Consider the following 13,755-nt stretch of genomic DNA (forward strand, 5'->3'; position numbering starts at 1 on the left):
ATGAAAAGGATGGGGCCCAACACAGAGCCCTGTGGAACACCACAGGTAACATTATGGGTGTGAGATTTTGCTGCCAAGTGCGACATACTCGTTCTACCGTCAAATAAGATGTAAACCAATTTGAACAGTTCCTGAAAGTCCAAGGGTGTATTGCAGACGGTGAAGAAGAATATTATGATCAATTGTATCAAAAGCAGCTGTCAGGTCAAGGAGAATGAGTAAAGAAGGAGAACCAGTATCTGCTGACATCAGAAGGTCATTTGTGACCCTGACCAGGGCTGTTTCGGGCTATGGCCAGGCGAAAACCAGACTGAAACTTTTCAAACAGATTATTCAGTTTGAGATGATCACGAAGTTGTACTGCAACTATTTTTCCAGAACTTTAGAAAGAAATGGAAGATTAGAGATGGGTCTATAGTTAGACAGAACTTCAGGATCCAGGGTGGGTTTTTTTTAGTAGAGGTCTGATGACAGCAGTTTTTAGTGCTGAAGGAATATGGCCAACCAAAAGGGATTGGTTTATAATCCTGGTGATAAGTGTAGAAATAGCAGAAATGTTGGCCTTCAGCAAGGCTGAGGGAAAAGGGTCCAGGGAACTGGTAGACGGTTTCATTTTCCTGATGACGTCCTCCACCTCTTCCCGTGTGGCAACAGAGAAGGAGCAAAGGGGCTGGACAGTCTCAGGCAGCGGTCGACAGTTGAGGATAACAGAATATCCATGGTAGAGAGGATTAAGCGAATGTTATAAACCTTTTGTCTGACAAAATTGATATGCAGATTAAACCTCTCATCAGTGGCCTCGGAATGAGCACATGAAGGAGGTTTAAGAAGATGATTTATAGTAGAAAAAGTTTTTGGATCCCTGGAGCTATTTGTAATGATGGTAGAATAGAATCTGGACGTGCAACCTTCAAAGCTTCTGCATACGCCCTCCTATGTTCCCTATAGGCCTGTTTGTGAACAGTCAACCCAGAATCCTTGAGCCGTCGCTCAAGGACACGCCCAGCCGCCTTCATTTTCGCAGCTCGCAGGTGTACCATGGTGCTGAGCACAAAATGAGACGGACCTAGACGTTAAAGGGGCATGAAAGTCAAGGAGACTGCTCAGAGACTGGTTGTAGAGATCAACGAGGTCAGCAACAGAGCTGGAACTGGTAAGATCAGTAGAAAGAAGTTTAAGGTCCAGGGCCAAGGCATCCACATTGATGTTCTTCAAATTTCTAAAATGAATCTGTCGTTTTGGTTTGGTACGAGGGGAGAAAAAGGGTAGCTCCATTGACACTACTTTGTGGTCTGAAATACCAAGATCATAAACCTGTAAATTACTAATTAAAGCAACGTTTGAAATAACCAAGTCAAGTGTATGACCCCTAGAGTGTGTGGGGACATCAACATATTGTTGTAAGTTGAGGGAATCTAACAACTCAAGAAAATCAACAGTGAGATAACCTTTAGGATTATCAATATGAATATTTATATCTCCAGGATTATGATGTTGGCAGAGGTGGCACAGTGTTGTGAGAAGATCAGTCATTTCGGAATAAAAGCAGAGTTAGGTTTTGGAGGTCGATAGATAAGAAGAACAGTCATGAGAAAAGGGGGCTTGCATTTAAATGCAAGACACTCGCAGGAAGATGTTACAGGTAACAAAATAGGGGACACCCCCATTACCTGACGATGGATGATGGCTAAACCACCACCACCCCAGTGCTGCGAGCTGCTTCCAAATAACTGTAGCCAGATGGACATGCTTCATTTAAGGCAGAGTAAACCTCTGACTGGTGCCAGGTTTCTGTTAGACACATGAAGTCAAGTCCCTTCTCCCTGATGTGTTCTTCAATCAGTGTGGATTTATTGCTAATGGATTGAGTATTAAACAATTCAAATTTGACCAGTGATTGTGGAGTAAATCTCAGTACAGGTCTCAAAACATTAAAATCCACTCCACGCAGCTTGGAATCCGCTCCAAAAAATAAATCCAGCCGGGGATGTAAGGATCTCACGGTATTTCTCACAATGGCTCGGTTGTTTCCCACGCTAGAGTGCAGAGATCTCGCAATACTTCTAATGTTTATAGTATTTGAAACAACGGTGCTCTGATGACGCATCACACGTGCGACAGGTGACCAAAAAGATGGAATGTTAGTAGCAGAGCACTTTTGCTGTTTATTGAAAATGAACTTCCGACCAGAGCCTCTATGAATGTAATGAGGACGGCGAAGAAGTCCAAGTTCTTTAATGATGTGGATGTTAATTCCAGGAGTGGTTACAGGATTTAGTCGGCGAAGTTGTAAACTGGAATAGCTGAGCACCATTCCAACTGAAGAGGGAGAAAAAGATACCATCCAGATAATGCCGCAAAATCCACAACAAACGGTAAAGCAGAATATCCCGACGGCAGGTGAGTAGACACAAAATCTTGATAAAACTTGATAAAAATCCGTAGAATCCACGGCAAACAATAAAAACAGTATGTCCAGACAACAGGTGAATAGACAACAAAATTTTGATAAAAATGCGTAAAATCCACGACAAACAATACTACAAACTCAGACTCGGAGGGAGAAGCGGCGAACATTCAACGCCAGCGTCCTCTCCCTTGAGGATCAGGATCATGTTGTCTATAATGAAATTTTATAGAAACATTTCATGAGGTAAAAAAATAGAAAATTTTTCCTAAATATCTTCTTCAGATATTGTGTATTACAGAATTACAGATTGTTACAAAGTTTTACACTGAGGCAATATTAATTATACTAACTGTATTGTCATATACTGTACGTTTCTATTTTGTTTTGATTATTATTTTACTTTAGACCAGGGGTCCTCAATCCCAGTCCTGGAGAGCCGCAGTGGCTGCAGGTTTTTGTTCTGACCTGGTTGCTTAATTAGAAAGCAATTCTTGCCAATAAAGCACTAACAAGCTATGAAATTAAATTAACTCTGCTATGTCAGGTCATTCTCAGATCCTAGATTTTCTTTCCCTTTCTATCATGCAAATGATTTGAAGGCTAAAATGGACGAGTAGTTCTCAGTCCTTCACTTTTTTCTCTTCATTTTTCTTCAAGTATTTAATTAAACCCAATAGTGCAGATAAATACACACAGGTGTAAATGTAAATAAGCTAAATGGAGAAATGCTGCTCTATCTTGTCATTTGCATGTTATTGATAATAAGGAGCAATTAAAATAGCTGTTTAAGACAAAATTAAGCAATAAGGACTCAAAATCACTAAAGTGACGCAGAAGTGTTACTTTAGCAATAAGTGCTTTTTATTAAGCAACTGGGTTGGAGCAAAAACCTGCAGCCACTGCGGCTCTCCAGGACCGTGATTGAGGACCCCTCCTTTAGACTTTTTGCAAAAATATTTTTGACAAAAAAAAATTAAGACAACAAACAGAATGAGGTCAAGGTCCCTTGGCATTTAATATAAACTGTTCCTACTAATGTTTATGCACTACTGTTCTAGCGCCCGTTATTGTAACGGGCTTAATGTCTAGTGGTTCAATAAAAGTGTATATCATTATTGTGATTTTAATATGCTAAGCAGTGCAATTGCTCTTGTTTGTTGCTCTTTATCGCACTGCTTTCTGGACAGTATTTAAAAACCTGAAAATTTTGAACAAAGATGTTCAGGTGTTAATGACAATGAATGAGCTGCTGCCCCAGCTGGGAACAAATTTGCTGTTGTGCGTCTTTGTTTATCCATGCACAAATCAAATGCAAGAAATGTGTATGCATAAAAAGTACATCAAAGTAAAAAAAGTTCAGTACTATATCTGAAAAAACTGAAAAAAATGGCACTTATGTAAACAAATGAATAAAAAAATGAAATGTTGAGTTGACTTTAGAAATATATAGTAACATTATCAAAGTTTGTGGACAAGCCTAGGAAATATAAGGAAGGGACAAACATCTTGCTAAAAATAAATTTAAATCAACATTTAAGACAACATAAATCAACAACAAATGTACGTAGACTTCTACCAACTTTAAAGTTGTATCTAGGCACCAATCTCATATTTTAGGAGCAGCTCCTAGTAGAGAATTTGACAAAGGATTTGATAAAAGTGGACAAACTCACCTTGTGACAGTCTCCACCAGGTATAATTTCCTGAATGAACACCATTGGGCCTTCAGGCCTGTTGGTTCCTCCTATAATGCGGAGGCCCAGTCCTGTTCCACTGGAAATGCAAATCAGCTGAACAGCACCATCACTGAAGAGACATGGAAGTAGGGACATTACCATTATATGAGGGTTTATACTTGGGTTGCACTTTTTAGAAGGCCTGTGCATCATATCCACCCGGCTGATGGGTCTATGCTAAGAAACCTCTCATAAACAGACATTCCACTGCTATACTGATAACCCTGTAGTAACAAGCAGCTGGCCAACATTTCCATATGTTTACAATCATTGACTTCAAGAGCTCCATGTTGGAAATGTAATATTTTAAAACTTACAAATAAAAAGCAGCAGTTATACACAATTTCTAATAATTTGTAGCATACAAGTAAACAAAAATGTTAAATCTAGAGACATTAGAACTGACAAAAGTGAAAAAGAGTTAAAAAAAATTCTACTTAGTGCTTAGACTTTTGTCATGCAACATGGCTAGGGTATATAAGGATTCATTTAGAAGGGTGTATGTAATTATGACGCCAGTTCCGATTCCGGCCAGATGACATCACTTCCGGTTCATGGCTTATAAAACCACCATCTTTCAAAATCTCATCAGTTCAGTTCTGGAACTCAAGCTAAACACAGCATCTTTGTTTACTTTACCCTTTTGCAGTATACGGGTAGCTGCCCCAAACCTTTATCGTGTGTTGAGACTACTCCTTTAACACAAGAATTATAACACTTTACAGTAGAGTTTATGCCCTACACAAAAGTTTTACTTACATAAATCCATTAAAATCTTTGGGATTTTGTAGTTGAGGACTTGAAGATCTTGAAGAGGAATCTGAGGAGACATTATCTTTTATTTTGCCTTTAAAGAAACATAACATTTGGAAATTATGCTACACATTTCTTACACTACTGAAAGGTAAGCAATGACTTTTACTATTTTACTTTATTAAAGTTAACCGTTTTTTAATAATACTATCACACTGAAAAAGCTTAAAACATCTACAACATACACAAACATAAAATAAACTAATTTTTAAAAGCTGCTTCAAAACATTACTTTTATTTTATAATAATCTGGCACATTTACAGGAAGACCAGGTTATCTAAACATACCAGGCATTGGAGGAGTAGGAGAGAGGCGCTCTGAATTTGTATTCGGGCTACACTTGAACAGCTCCATGTATTCCCTTCTGATAAAAGGTAACAGATAAAAGAGGACATAAAATGTACCGTTTTTTTTCTACAATAGTAAAATTCTTAAAAAAAAATTGACTCAAAGCAAATTTCCACAATAAAAATCTTCTGTTCTAAAAGTAACACGTAGTGCACCCATGAATGGCAATATTTACTTCGATGTTACAATGATGTACGACATACAAAATTAAAATTGATAATGATAAAGACATGATAATTTTCCATAACTTGACTACAGATCTGCCTTGGTGCCATCAAAAGGGACCTCCACTGAGTTGCAGTTTAACAGATACACCTACTTAGTAGAGTGTTGAACATCCTTTGTCCTCCAGGACACCATGGACTCAACAAGAGTGGAATGTACAAGATGCTCAGGAATGTTTTATATTCTGGGAATGATGAAAACTGTTTCAGTAGCCTGCGTAGTCCCTGGATCTATTCTGTACATATGCTGCATACTGGAGAGCTACACAGTCTTGCTGTGAACGTCCTTTTTCAGCACATTCCAAAGGGTTGAGTTCACGTGACTATGCAAGTCAATGAAGCAATTAAAATTTGCTGTAACATTCCCAGTACAATTTGCTGAAAGTATATGCTTTGTGGCCATCCATAAAAACAATCAGATACACTTCATCAACCAGATGTCTTTAATGGATATCAGGGCACATCAGAAAAAACATTCCGCAGACCATTATACTGTAAACATCAGCCTATTCTGTTGACACCAAACAGAACTGCTGACCCATGTTGCTTCAACCAAATCCTGATCCTGCCATCAACATAATGCTAATGGAATCAGGATTCATCAAATCAAGCATTTTTTCACCATGTCTTAACAATCCAGTTGTGATGCTCCTCTTACCACTGGAAGACACACCTTGTTTAATGCTAACAATTTTAGCATCGAACTTGGTTTCTGGATGCTGTAATTCATACAAGACAAAGTTTGATAAGTGGTGCAGACTGGGATTACATTTGCATATCAATGCTAAGTTCAGATGTGATTTGCCCGATTGTGGCCTCTCTATTTGTTTGTACAACACCACCATTCTCCTTTGACCCCTCTAATCTGCAATCCATCTTCATCCACAAGACTATCACTAATAGTTTTTTTGTTTTTTTCACTACCTTCTTGAAACACTGTTGGTACAAAACCCCAAAAAAACAGCCACTTAGAAGATGCTAGTCATGTCTAGCATCAACTATCATGCTCGATTTGATCATCCAAAACACTCAACTGAACACATACTAAAAACACAGCTTGATTTATACCACACACCACTATCATGCAACATACAACATGTTGGAATGTAGAATTTGTGTGAAGATGGGAAACAAGCCTTCTCAATTTAAAGAGAGTCCAGTGGAAGACAGAGAACAGACAGTTTCCCATTCATTTTTCTTTTATATTTTTCTTTTTAACTGTTGAAAAGGAAAATCATTTTAGTGTTCAGGCATCAACTAGTATAAAAGCAGCACCTGACAAAAAACTTTCAATAATATTTTCCCTTTGTGGCCACCGTTGAGACCAAACAAACCAGCTTTCAAGGGTAATCACAAAGCTTTGGCACCCTCTGCTGGGAACAAGACCTCATTCTGTCATTTCAGTTTTAAGAATATCTTTTCAATGTCGGAAAAATGAAAAGTATCAAAAGTCACTTTTATTTTTATAAGGAAAACCACACAAAGAAATGAAGAGGCAAGAGAAGTAGTCTTAAAAACTAAACATGCATCCATTGGTTTTAAGCGTACTGACTGAATCCAGACATTTTACTTTCCAGTTTAACTCCAGGGAATCTAATATTGGGAGAGCAAACCTAGGATCTCTCTCACTGATAACAACTACCAGGAAATGGCAGAGCACAGGAATAACTATATGTCTCTGCAAAATTGCAAAAGTTTTCTTTCAGCAAATCATTTTTATATTATTAATCATCTTTAATACACAATGAAATAATATGATTAAGGAACTACTTTTTAATAAAAGTAAAGTGGCATTCTTGGGGGACAAGGAATAATATTTACGACCCAGTTTTCCACATTTTACCATAAGCTGCCTAGTTAAGCTTTGGCTCATCAAAGACTGGATAAACTGACAAACATTAAATATGGGGTAGGAATCTGCAACAAATAAAAAAAAAAAAATCAGAAATGAAGAGTCCTATCCCTCAAAGTGGTACAAAACAAAAATCAAGCAGATGTTTATTGTACTAAAATTGAAATAAATAAAAATGCTTAACATGTAAACATGCATGTATTTTTTTTTAGAAAAAATGGTAGACTGAGATTTTATTTTGAAATGCACAAGGAAGTGACATTGCTAGATTCTTGCATTACAGAAAACCTACAATTGGAAAGGTGAACCTTGCTCTGGGAAAGGAATTCAGGTTCTTAACACTTTTTAACAACCTCCAGGTACTAGTGGAAACAGGATTGGGTTTTAATTCAACTGCTTGTTTTCAGAGGTTCCTGGAACCACAAATGGATTTTTTAGGTTAATCCAATCACTCTCATTACACATGCAGGCCTACAAATGCCTTCAGCTAGTTAATGTTAACATTGAGGTTGCCAATTTCAGTCACTTTCCTCCCAGATGTTGGTTTGAAGCTTGGGCAACGGCAATTCTACAGAGTGGTGTTTTTCACTATGATAAAGACAAAATCTGACAATCTTTTCATTATTTCATTTAACTGGAGCATATTTTTTATGATTCATTGAAAAAAAAACTAAATAAACATGGCTATGATGCTTGTGGACCCTGCAGTATTACCCACAGACATGGACATGAAATGTGGATACAGAACAATAGCTACTACATTACTGTGCTACCAAAGAAAAACATCTAGAAATGATTTATTTAATGTTAGTTCTTCATTGCATTGATTTATTTATATAGAGCAATTGATCAGTTTTGTCATTACTTTCCCTATAATGTAGCTGTAATTAAACATTATGTACTGGGTTTTCTTAGAAAAGCACCTTGACGCACCAAAATACACACTGGCAAATAAATATTAGTTTGAATATTAGGTCTAAAAGGGTGATCACTTTGCTTTTTTGTCTAGACAGCCTAAACAGTGCAAGACATGTCGCCTTGTCAAACAGCCAAGTGCATCTGTTACCAAAATTTCTATAGAAGTAGCTGCAACTTCTGCTAACATAACCCACACAACTCCTAGCTATATGCCTAACAAAACCCAATAGAAAGCTTAACATTGTTGAAAGTCAGAATTGAAAACAAAGTTATAGAATGTGAGAAAAATTGGGACCTTTAGCCTTTCTCAAACAACAAATTTTAAGAGACACTCCTCGTATTTTGAATTCCCCACTTTTGTAGACCTCATGGAGAGTGCTCAACCTGCCAGGATGTTCTCTTGCAGGATGCAGCCGGTTGCGCTGGAAACTAGCTGTTGGAAACCTTGACAATGATTCAGAGGACAATATCATTGAATTTTACTGAGCCCTGACTGCCAGGGCACCAGTGCCCTACTGTGAAGAACCACAGCCACATTTGATCTTTTACTGTGCTGTACTAGTTTCTGAGCACTTCCAATCTTTCTCTCAAGACTGAAATAAACAATGAGAGTGGAAGCATACAAAGTGGTTCCATCTTAAATCTTTTAAATGCTACAGAACCCACAATAGTGACAATATACAAACAAGTGACAAAGAAAACCATGTTCTGTGGTATTGTAATAAAAGTTTCAATTTCTTTTCTTACTTGGATTCTTCGTCTCTTGTAATCAGGAGTGACAAGTGATTGGAGGCAGAAGCAGTCCGCAAGATTTCAACTGCTCTGAAACAAAAGATTGCAACAATTAGACATAAATTGAGATATTAAAAGATGAGAATTGCAGTAAATATGCTCTTGCTATATAGTATAGTACATTAACGCATATTATATTTATATATTTATTTATGCTGCAGAAATTGTTTAATTAACTGGAATGTTTACAATCTGCTCTGTTTTGTCATGGGACCGGCCTTATTGATTTCCAAAATTTCTGCATGAGTACTTTTTGCAATACATATTTTATTTAAATACTACCTGTCAAAGATAACTAATAGAATAATTTAAAATTATTTGCTAGGTCTTGGGCAGCATGGTGGCGCAGTGGGTAGTGCTGCTGCCTCACATTTAGGAGACCCGGGTTTGCTTCCTGGGTCCTCCCTGTGTGGAGTTTGCAAGTTCTCCCCGTGTCTGCATGGGTTTCCTCCGGGTACTCCGGTTTCCTTCCACAGTCCAAAGACATGCAGGTTAGGTGCACTGGTGATTCTAAATAGTCACTAGTGTGTGGGTGTGTGTGTGAGCGTGCCCTGCGGTGAGCTGGCGCCTTGCCCGGGGTTTGTTTCCTGCCTTGCGCCCTGTGTTGGCTGGGATTGGCTCCAGCAGAACCCTGTGACCCTGTAGTTAGGATATAGCGGGTTGGATAATGGATGGATATATTTATGTTAGTGGTAAGTACAGGCTTGTGCTGCATTCATGTGCTATCACACACATAGAAAATACAAGCTTCAAAGTAGTACTAGGGTGTTGTACCATGTTAGCCATTATGAATGTAGAGAAAAGCTAAGCAAAATGACACCTTGGCTAACTAAAAAGATTACAATATGCAAGCTTTCGAGGCAACTCAGCTAATCATTTTCTCTCAACAAACACACTGCAATAAAAATAAAATTATACCCTACCACAACTTTATAAAGTAATATACCAAACACCACCCTACAGTAAAAAAAAAAACCTGCAACATTTTAAGTATTGTTTATATCAGGGTATGGAAACAATCATCTTCAGAATGTAAAGATCCATACAATGAAAACTAACTTTGAGAAAGAACTTGAGAAGTCCCTAATTAATCAAACTACTATACTATATACCATATGTACATGGATAATCACAAATATTGCATTTTCACACTGAAGTTTGGAAATATGCAAACTGCTTTTTTTGGAAATATGCAAACTGCTTTTATTCCAAAATATTATAAGATAACACCTCACACTGTTATTGCATAGTGACACTTCTGGAGTTTAGAATTTCTTAATACATTTTATCTACCGTTTCATTTTTACTTTTAAATTAAGCATAATAACAAATACAAGCAAGGTAAAGTCAACAAGGAGACTGCTAAAAATATATATTTTTTTATTTGCATTTTATATCATTATTAAGACTAACACCATAGTGGGGTAGTGGTTAGCAATGCTGCCTCATGGATCTACCATCATCCATTTGATTCCTTGTCAAGCTGGACATGAGATTCAAATGCAGACTATGCGGGTGTCTGCATCAGTTTTTCTACTGGTAACCTGGTTTTTGCCCCATATTTGAAAAACATATGTACTTTAACTGGCAATTCTAAATTGTCTTTATGTGAGTGCAAGTGTGTGGGCCCTGCAATGGCCTGGCACCTCACCAAGAACTGCTTTGCATCTTATACTCAATGATGTGCGAGACAGACTCAGTTCTCCTTTCCACAATAAGAATGACCTGGTGTTGAGATTATATCAGTGATTGCACAATGAAATGTTTTTGTTGAGTTTTGAGGCAAAAAGTTCTACAGAGAAGGACTCATTAATCAAGTTGGGAGGTGTTTGTACTTCAGTAAGGATTTAAAAAAATATATATTTTGCATTTTTTATAACAAGATGTCTACAATAATTCTAACTTTACTTAAACACAATGTCTTTTTAATTTAAATTTAGAGGAACATGTTATGATGCTCTTCCCTCAAGAAATTTTTAATGCAAAAAAGAAAAAATAAAGCCTGAATGAGTAGAGAGAACAGAAAAAAACATGCATTTTGCACTCCCTTCTGGAAGCAGCAGATGGTGGCGTTAAACACAAGTCGTCCAAGTCTGTTGAGTAGGAGATAACAAATGTGTAATGGGTTAGCAAGTTTATTAATGCTGGAAGGAAGTGAACTGAATGTGTTTGGTACTTAAACCAACAGCTGGGCTTCTTGAAAAAGGGAAGACCAGGACCTATCCAGATCATATATATAGAGAACAGTTTTGTCACCTCTTATGTGAAAAAGGTAAAACGTATACATGTGTATATATCTTTGTTTATGGCTCCCACAAGCTGACTGTAGGGTTGTGATAAGGATGTTAGAAAAATGGCGTAGACAAAGTTTTACTAGTATGTTGCTTTAAGTGGATCTAATAATGAGAAACATGAGATCTAATAATGAGAAACATGCAACTTATAAATAAGCATATGGTCAGAACAAGGTACAAGTAATTACTAATAAAGGGCAAATGGATGAATAGTAACAAAATGAAAAATTAAAGTAAGAAGGCAGGGTGACAAAAACAGCAATAAAAAAGAGAGAAGACTAAGGAAAGTACAGACTCAATTAATGCTATTCGAAATAGCATTTGTAATTATAAAATTGAACTTAGGCAAGAGTGTCAAACTACAGTTACAGAATAATAAGGAGTGCAGCTAGCAAAAGGGTGGATGATAGAGGATTGGCACTGACAAGTTACAGCATGAAATGTTTAGTAATAATAAAAAATAATAATAATAATAATAAAAAAAGAGATTTGACAAGAAATGTCTGTAACATGACATGCTGTCTAAAAGAGACTTTTACACTGCAAAAGAAAATTAAAGCATTTTAAAACCCCAATAAAAATAAAAGGTTCCCATTTTTTTCCCTAGTATAAAATACTACGCTACACAGAGGAAAGTACCGTAACTTTGTCCTAGTCAAGATGCCTTTTGCTTCCTCATGAGTGATACCAATTAAGGACTCCTTATTTATAGAAACAAGTTGGTCCCCAGGTTGAAGGCGCCCATCCTGAAAGTAAAAGACAGAAACAGTAAACAATGAGGGCTCAGTCTCTTCATCCTTGAGAAAGGAGTATTTCTTGAGAAGGGGCCCGAGTTGCCTCGAAAGCTTGCATATTGTAATCTTTTTAGTTAGCCAATAAAAGGTGTCATTTTGCTTGACTTTTGAGAAGCTAAACAAAGTGTGCACAGTTCTCAGAACACTGACACTGTGAATGTGTCAGATTTTTTCTGTGTAAATCTTTGACCTGTTTTACACAATTCTGATGAACAAATGTATAAGTACACAAACCAAGGAAACAGATCTTCACATTAAATCTAGTGACAAGTTATTGAAACAGTATCATTTAGGCACTGGATTTTAGACCATGCTATTTTCAATTCAAACTCTTCAATCTGACTTCCCATGTGACCCTGAGAGAGTCATTAAAAACTCAACTGTTAAGACTTATAAGATCAGGATATATAACAAGTCACCTTAAAGGATTCGGCCAAATATAAAATAACCTACAGCAACAATACGAAGGTCAGGAAAACACAACTATTAAGTAATCTATTGACTAGACAAAATGGCCACTTAATGTTTCCATTTCCTTTCATTCTTTAAGGGTACTTCTGGCATATACAACCAAAAGAGGGCACTGTTCAACCATTTAGCTGTTTCAGTGTCTGAACATGCTGCAACATTGTTGGACTGAAAAAACAAATGGGGGAGCTTCAAATCTATACATAACTGCTAAACTCGCAAAATTGAGTAACTGTTTTAATACAGTTATAACTGAGACGTTATCGAGACACTGCCATGGAAAACAACATACTATGAGAGTACAAAATGTCTGCTTTCTAAATAAGTCATTCACAAGACACCATCAGGCAATCACAAGAAAGATATGTGAGAAAAAAAATATAATTTCAGACTTTCTTGATTGTTCAGGTATGGTTTTGTACTAGTTGACATGTGGTGGCCAGGAGCATAAGCAATACCAAAGTGACAAAGTACAGAGGATTGGCCAATCAGGAGCCAGATAGGAAAAAAGAGAATATCAGCATGAACAGTTAGAAATCGGCAAGAGGCAGCAAAATATGGTCTGAAGGGAAACCTCTGGAATTACCAATGAAAGTGGAAGGTGATGGTGCTATTATAGACAGCAAGAGATACCTGGCACTGCTGTAAAAAAAATCAACATAAGCACTAGATTAACTGGCTTCAAAAACTCTGAAAACCATACTAAATCATTTTAGAGGCCAAGGAACAGTATGAAAAAATTGAAATCATAAGCCAGATCATGCTAGCAAAGCTTTAGAATGCAGCATTATGCAACTGTACCAGAAAATAGTGGCCTAGTCAATCAACAAACTAAATTCCAATTAGGCATCTGTGGAATCAAACTTAAAATGCTATTCAGAACAGAGATTCAATACTGGCTAATTATTAGTATCTATGGCGTATGTTCCAGGTGACGTAAATCAAAATCATTTTATCTCATTTTTAAAGCATTAGTGACTCCGTACCCTAAACAAGTTGGGATCCTCCAATTAAAAATGAGGAATCAACCTTTTCTCTGCTAAATGTAACTAGTAAATCATCTACTTACTATGTTGTGTACTATCATTCTCTTTAATAAAACCCC

General features: G+C 37.0%; 1 protein-coding gene across 1 annotated transcript in view; it reads right to left on the reverse strand.

The window, feature by feature from the left end:
* LOC120517213 (syntaxin-binding protein 4-like) overlaps positions 1-13,755 on the reverse strand; it is a 173,700-nt gene that overhangs the window by 129,881 nt on the left and 30,064 nt on the right. Inside the window, exons 9-13 of the mRNA XM_039739381.1 lie at positions 11,959-12,134; positions 9,050-9,124; positions 5,248-5,324; positions 4,906-4,966; positions 4,084-4,216 (exon numbers count right to left, since the gene is read on the reverse strand). Of these exons, the coding sequence (XP_039595315.1) occupies positions 4,084-4,216; positions 4,906-4,966; positions 5,248-5,324; positions 9,050-9,124; positions 11,959-12,134 (522 nt within the window). The remainder of the gene's footprint in view (positions 1-4,083; positions 4,217-4,905; positions 4,967-5,247; positions 5,325-9,049; positions 9,125-11,958; positions 12,135-13,755) is intronic.

The sequence above is a fragment of the Polypterus senegalus genome, chromosome 17, assembly GCF_016835505.1.
Source record: "Polypterus senegalus isolate Bchr_013 chromosome 17, ASM1683550v1, whole genome shotgun sequence".
NCBI classification, from domain to species: domain Eukaryota; kingdom Metazoa; phylum Chordata; class Cladistia; order Polypteriformes; family Polypteridae; genus Polypterus; species Polypterus senegalus.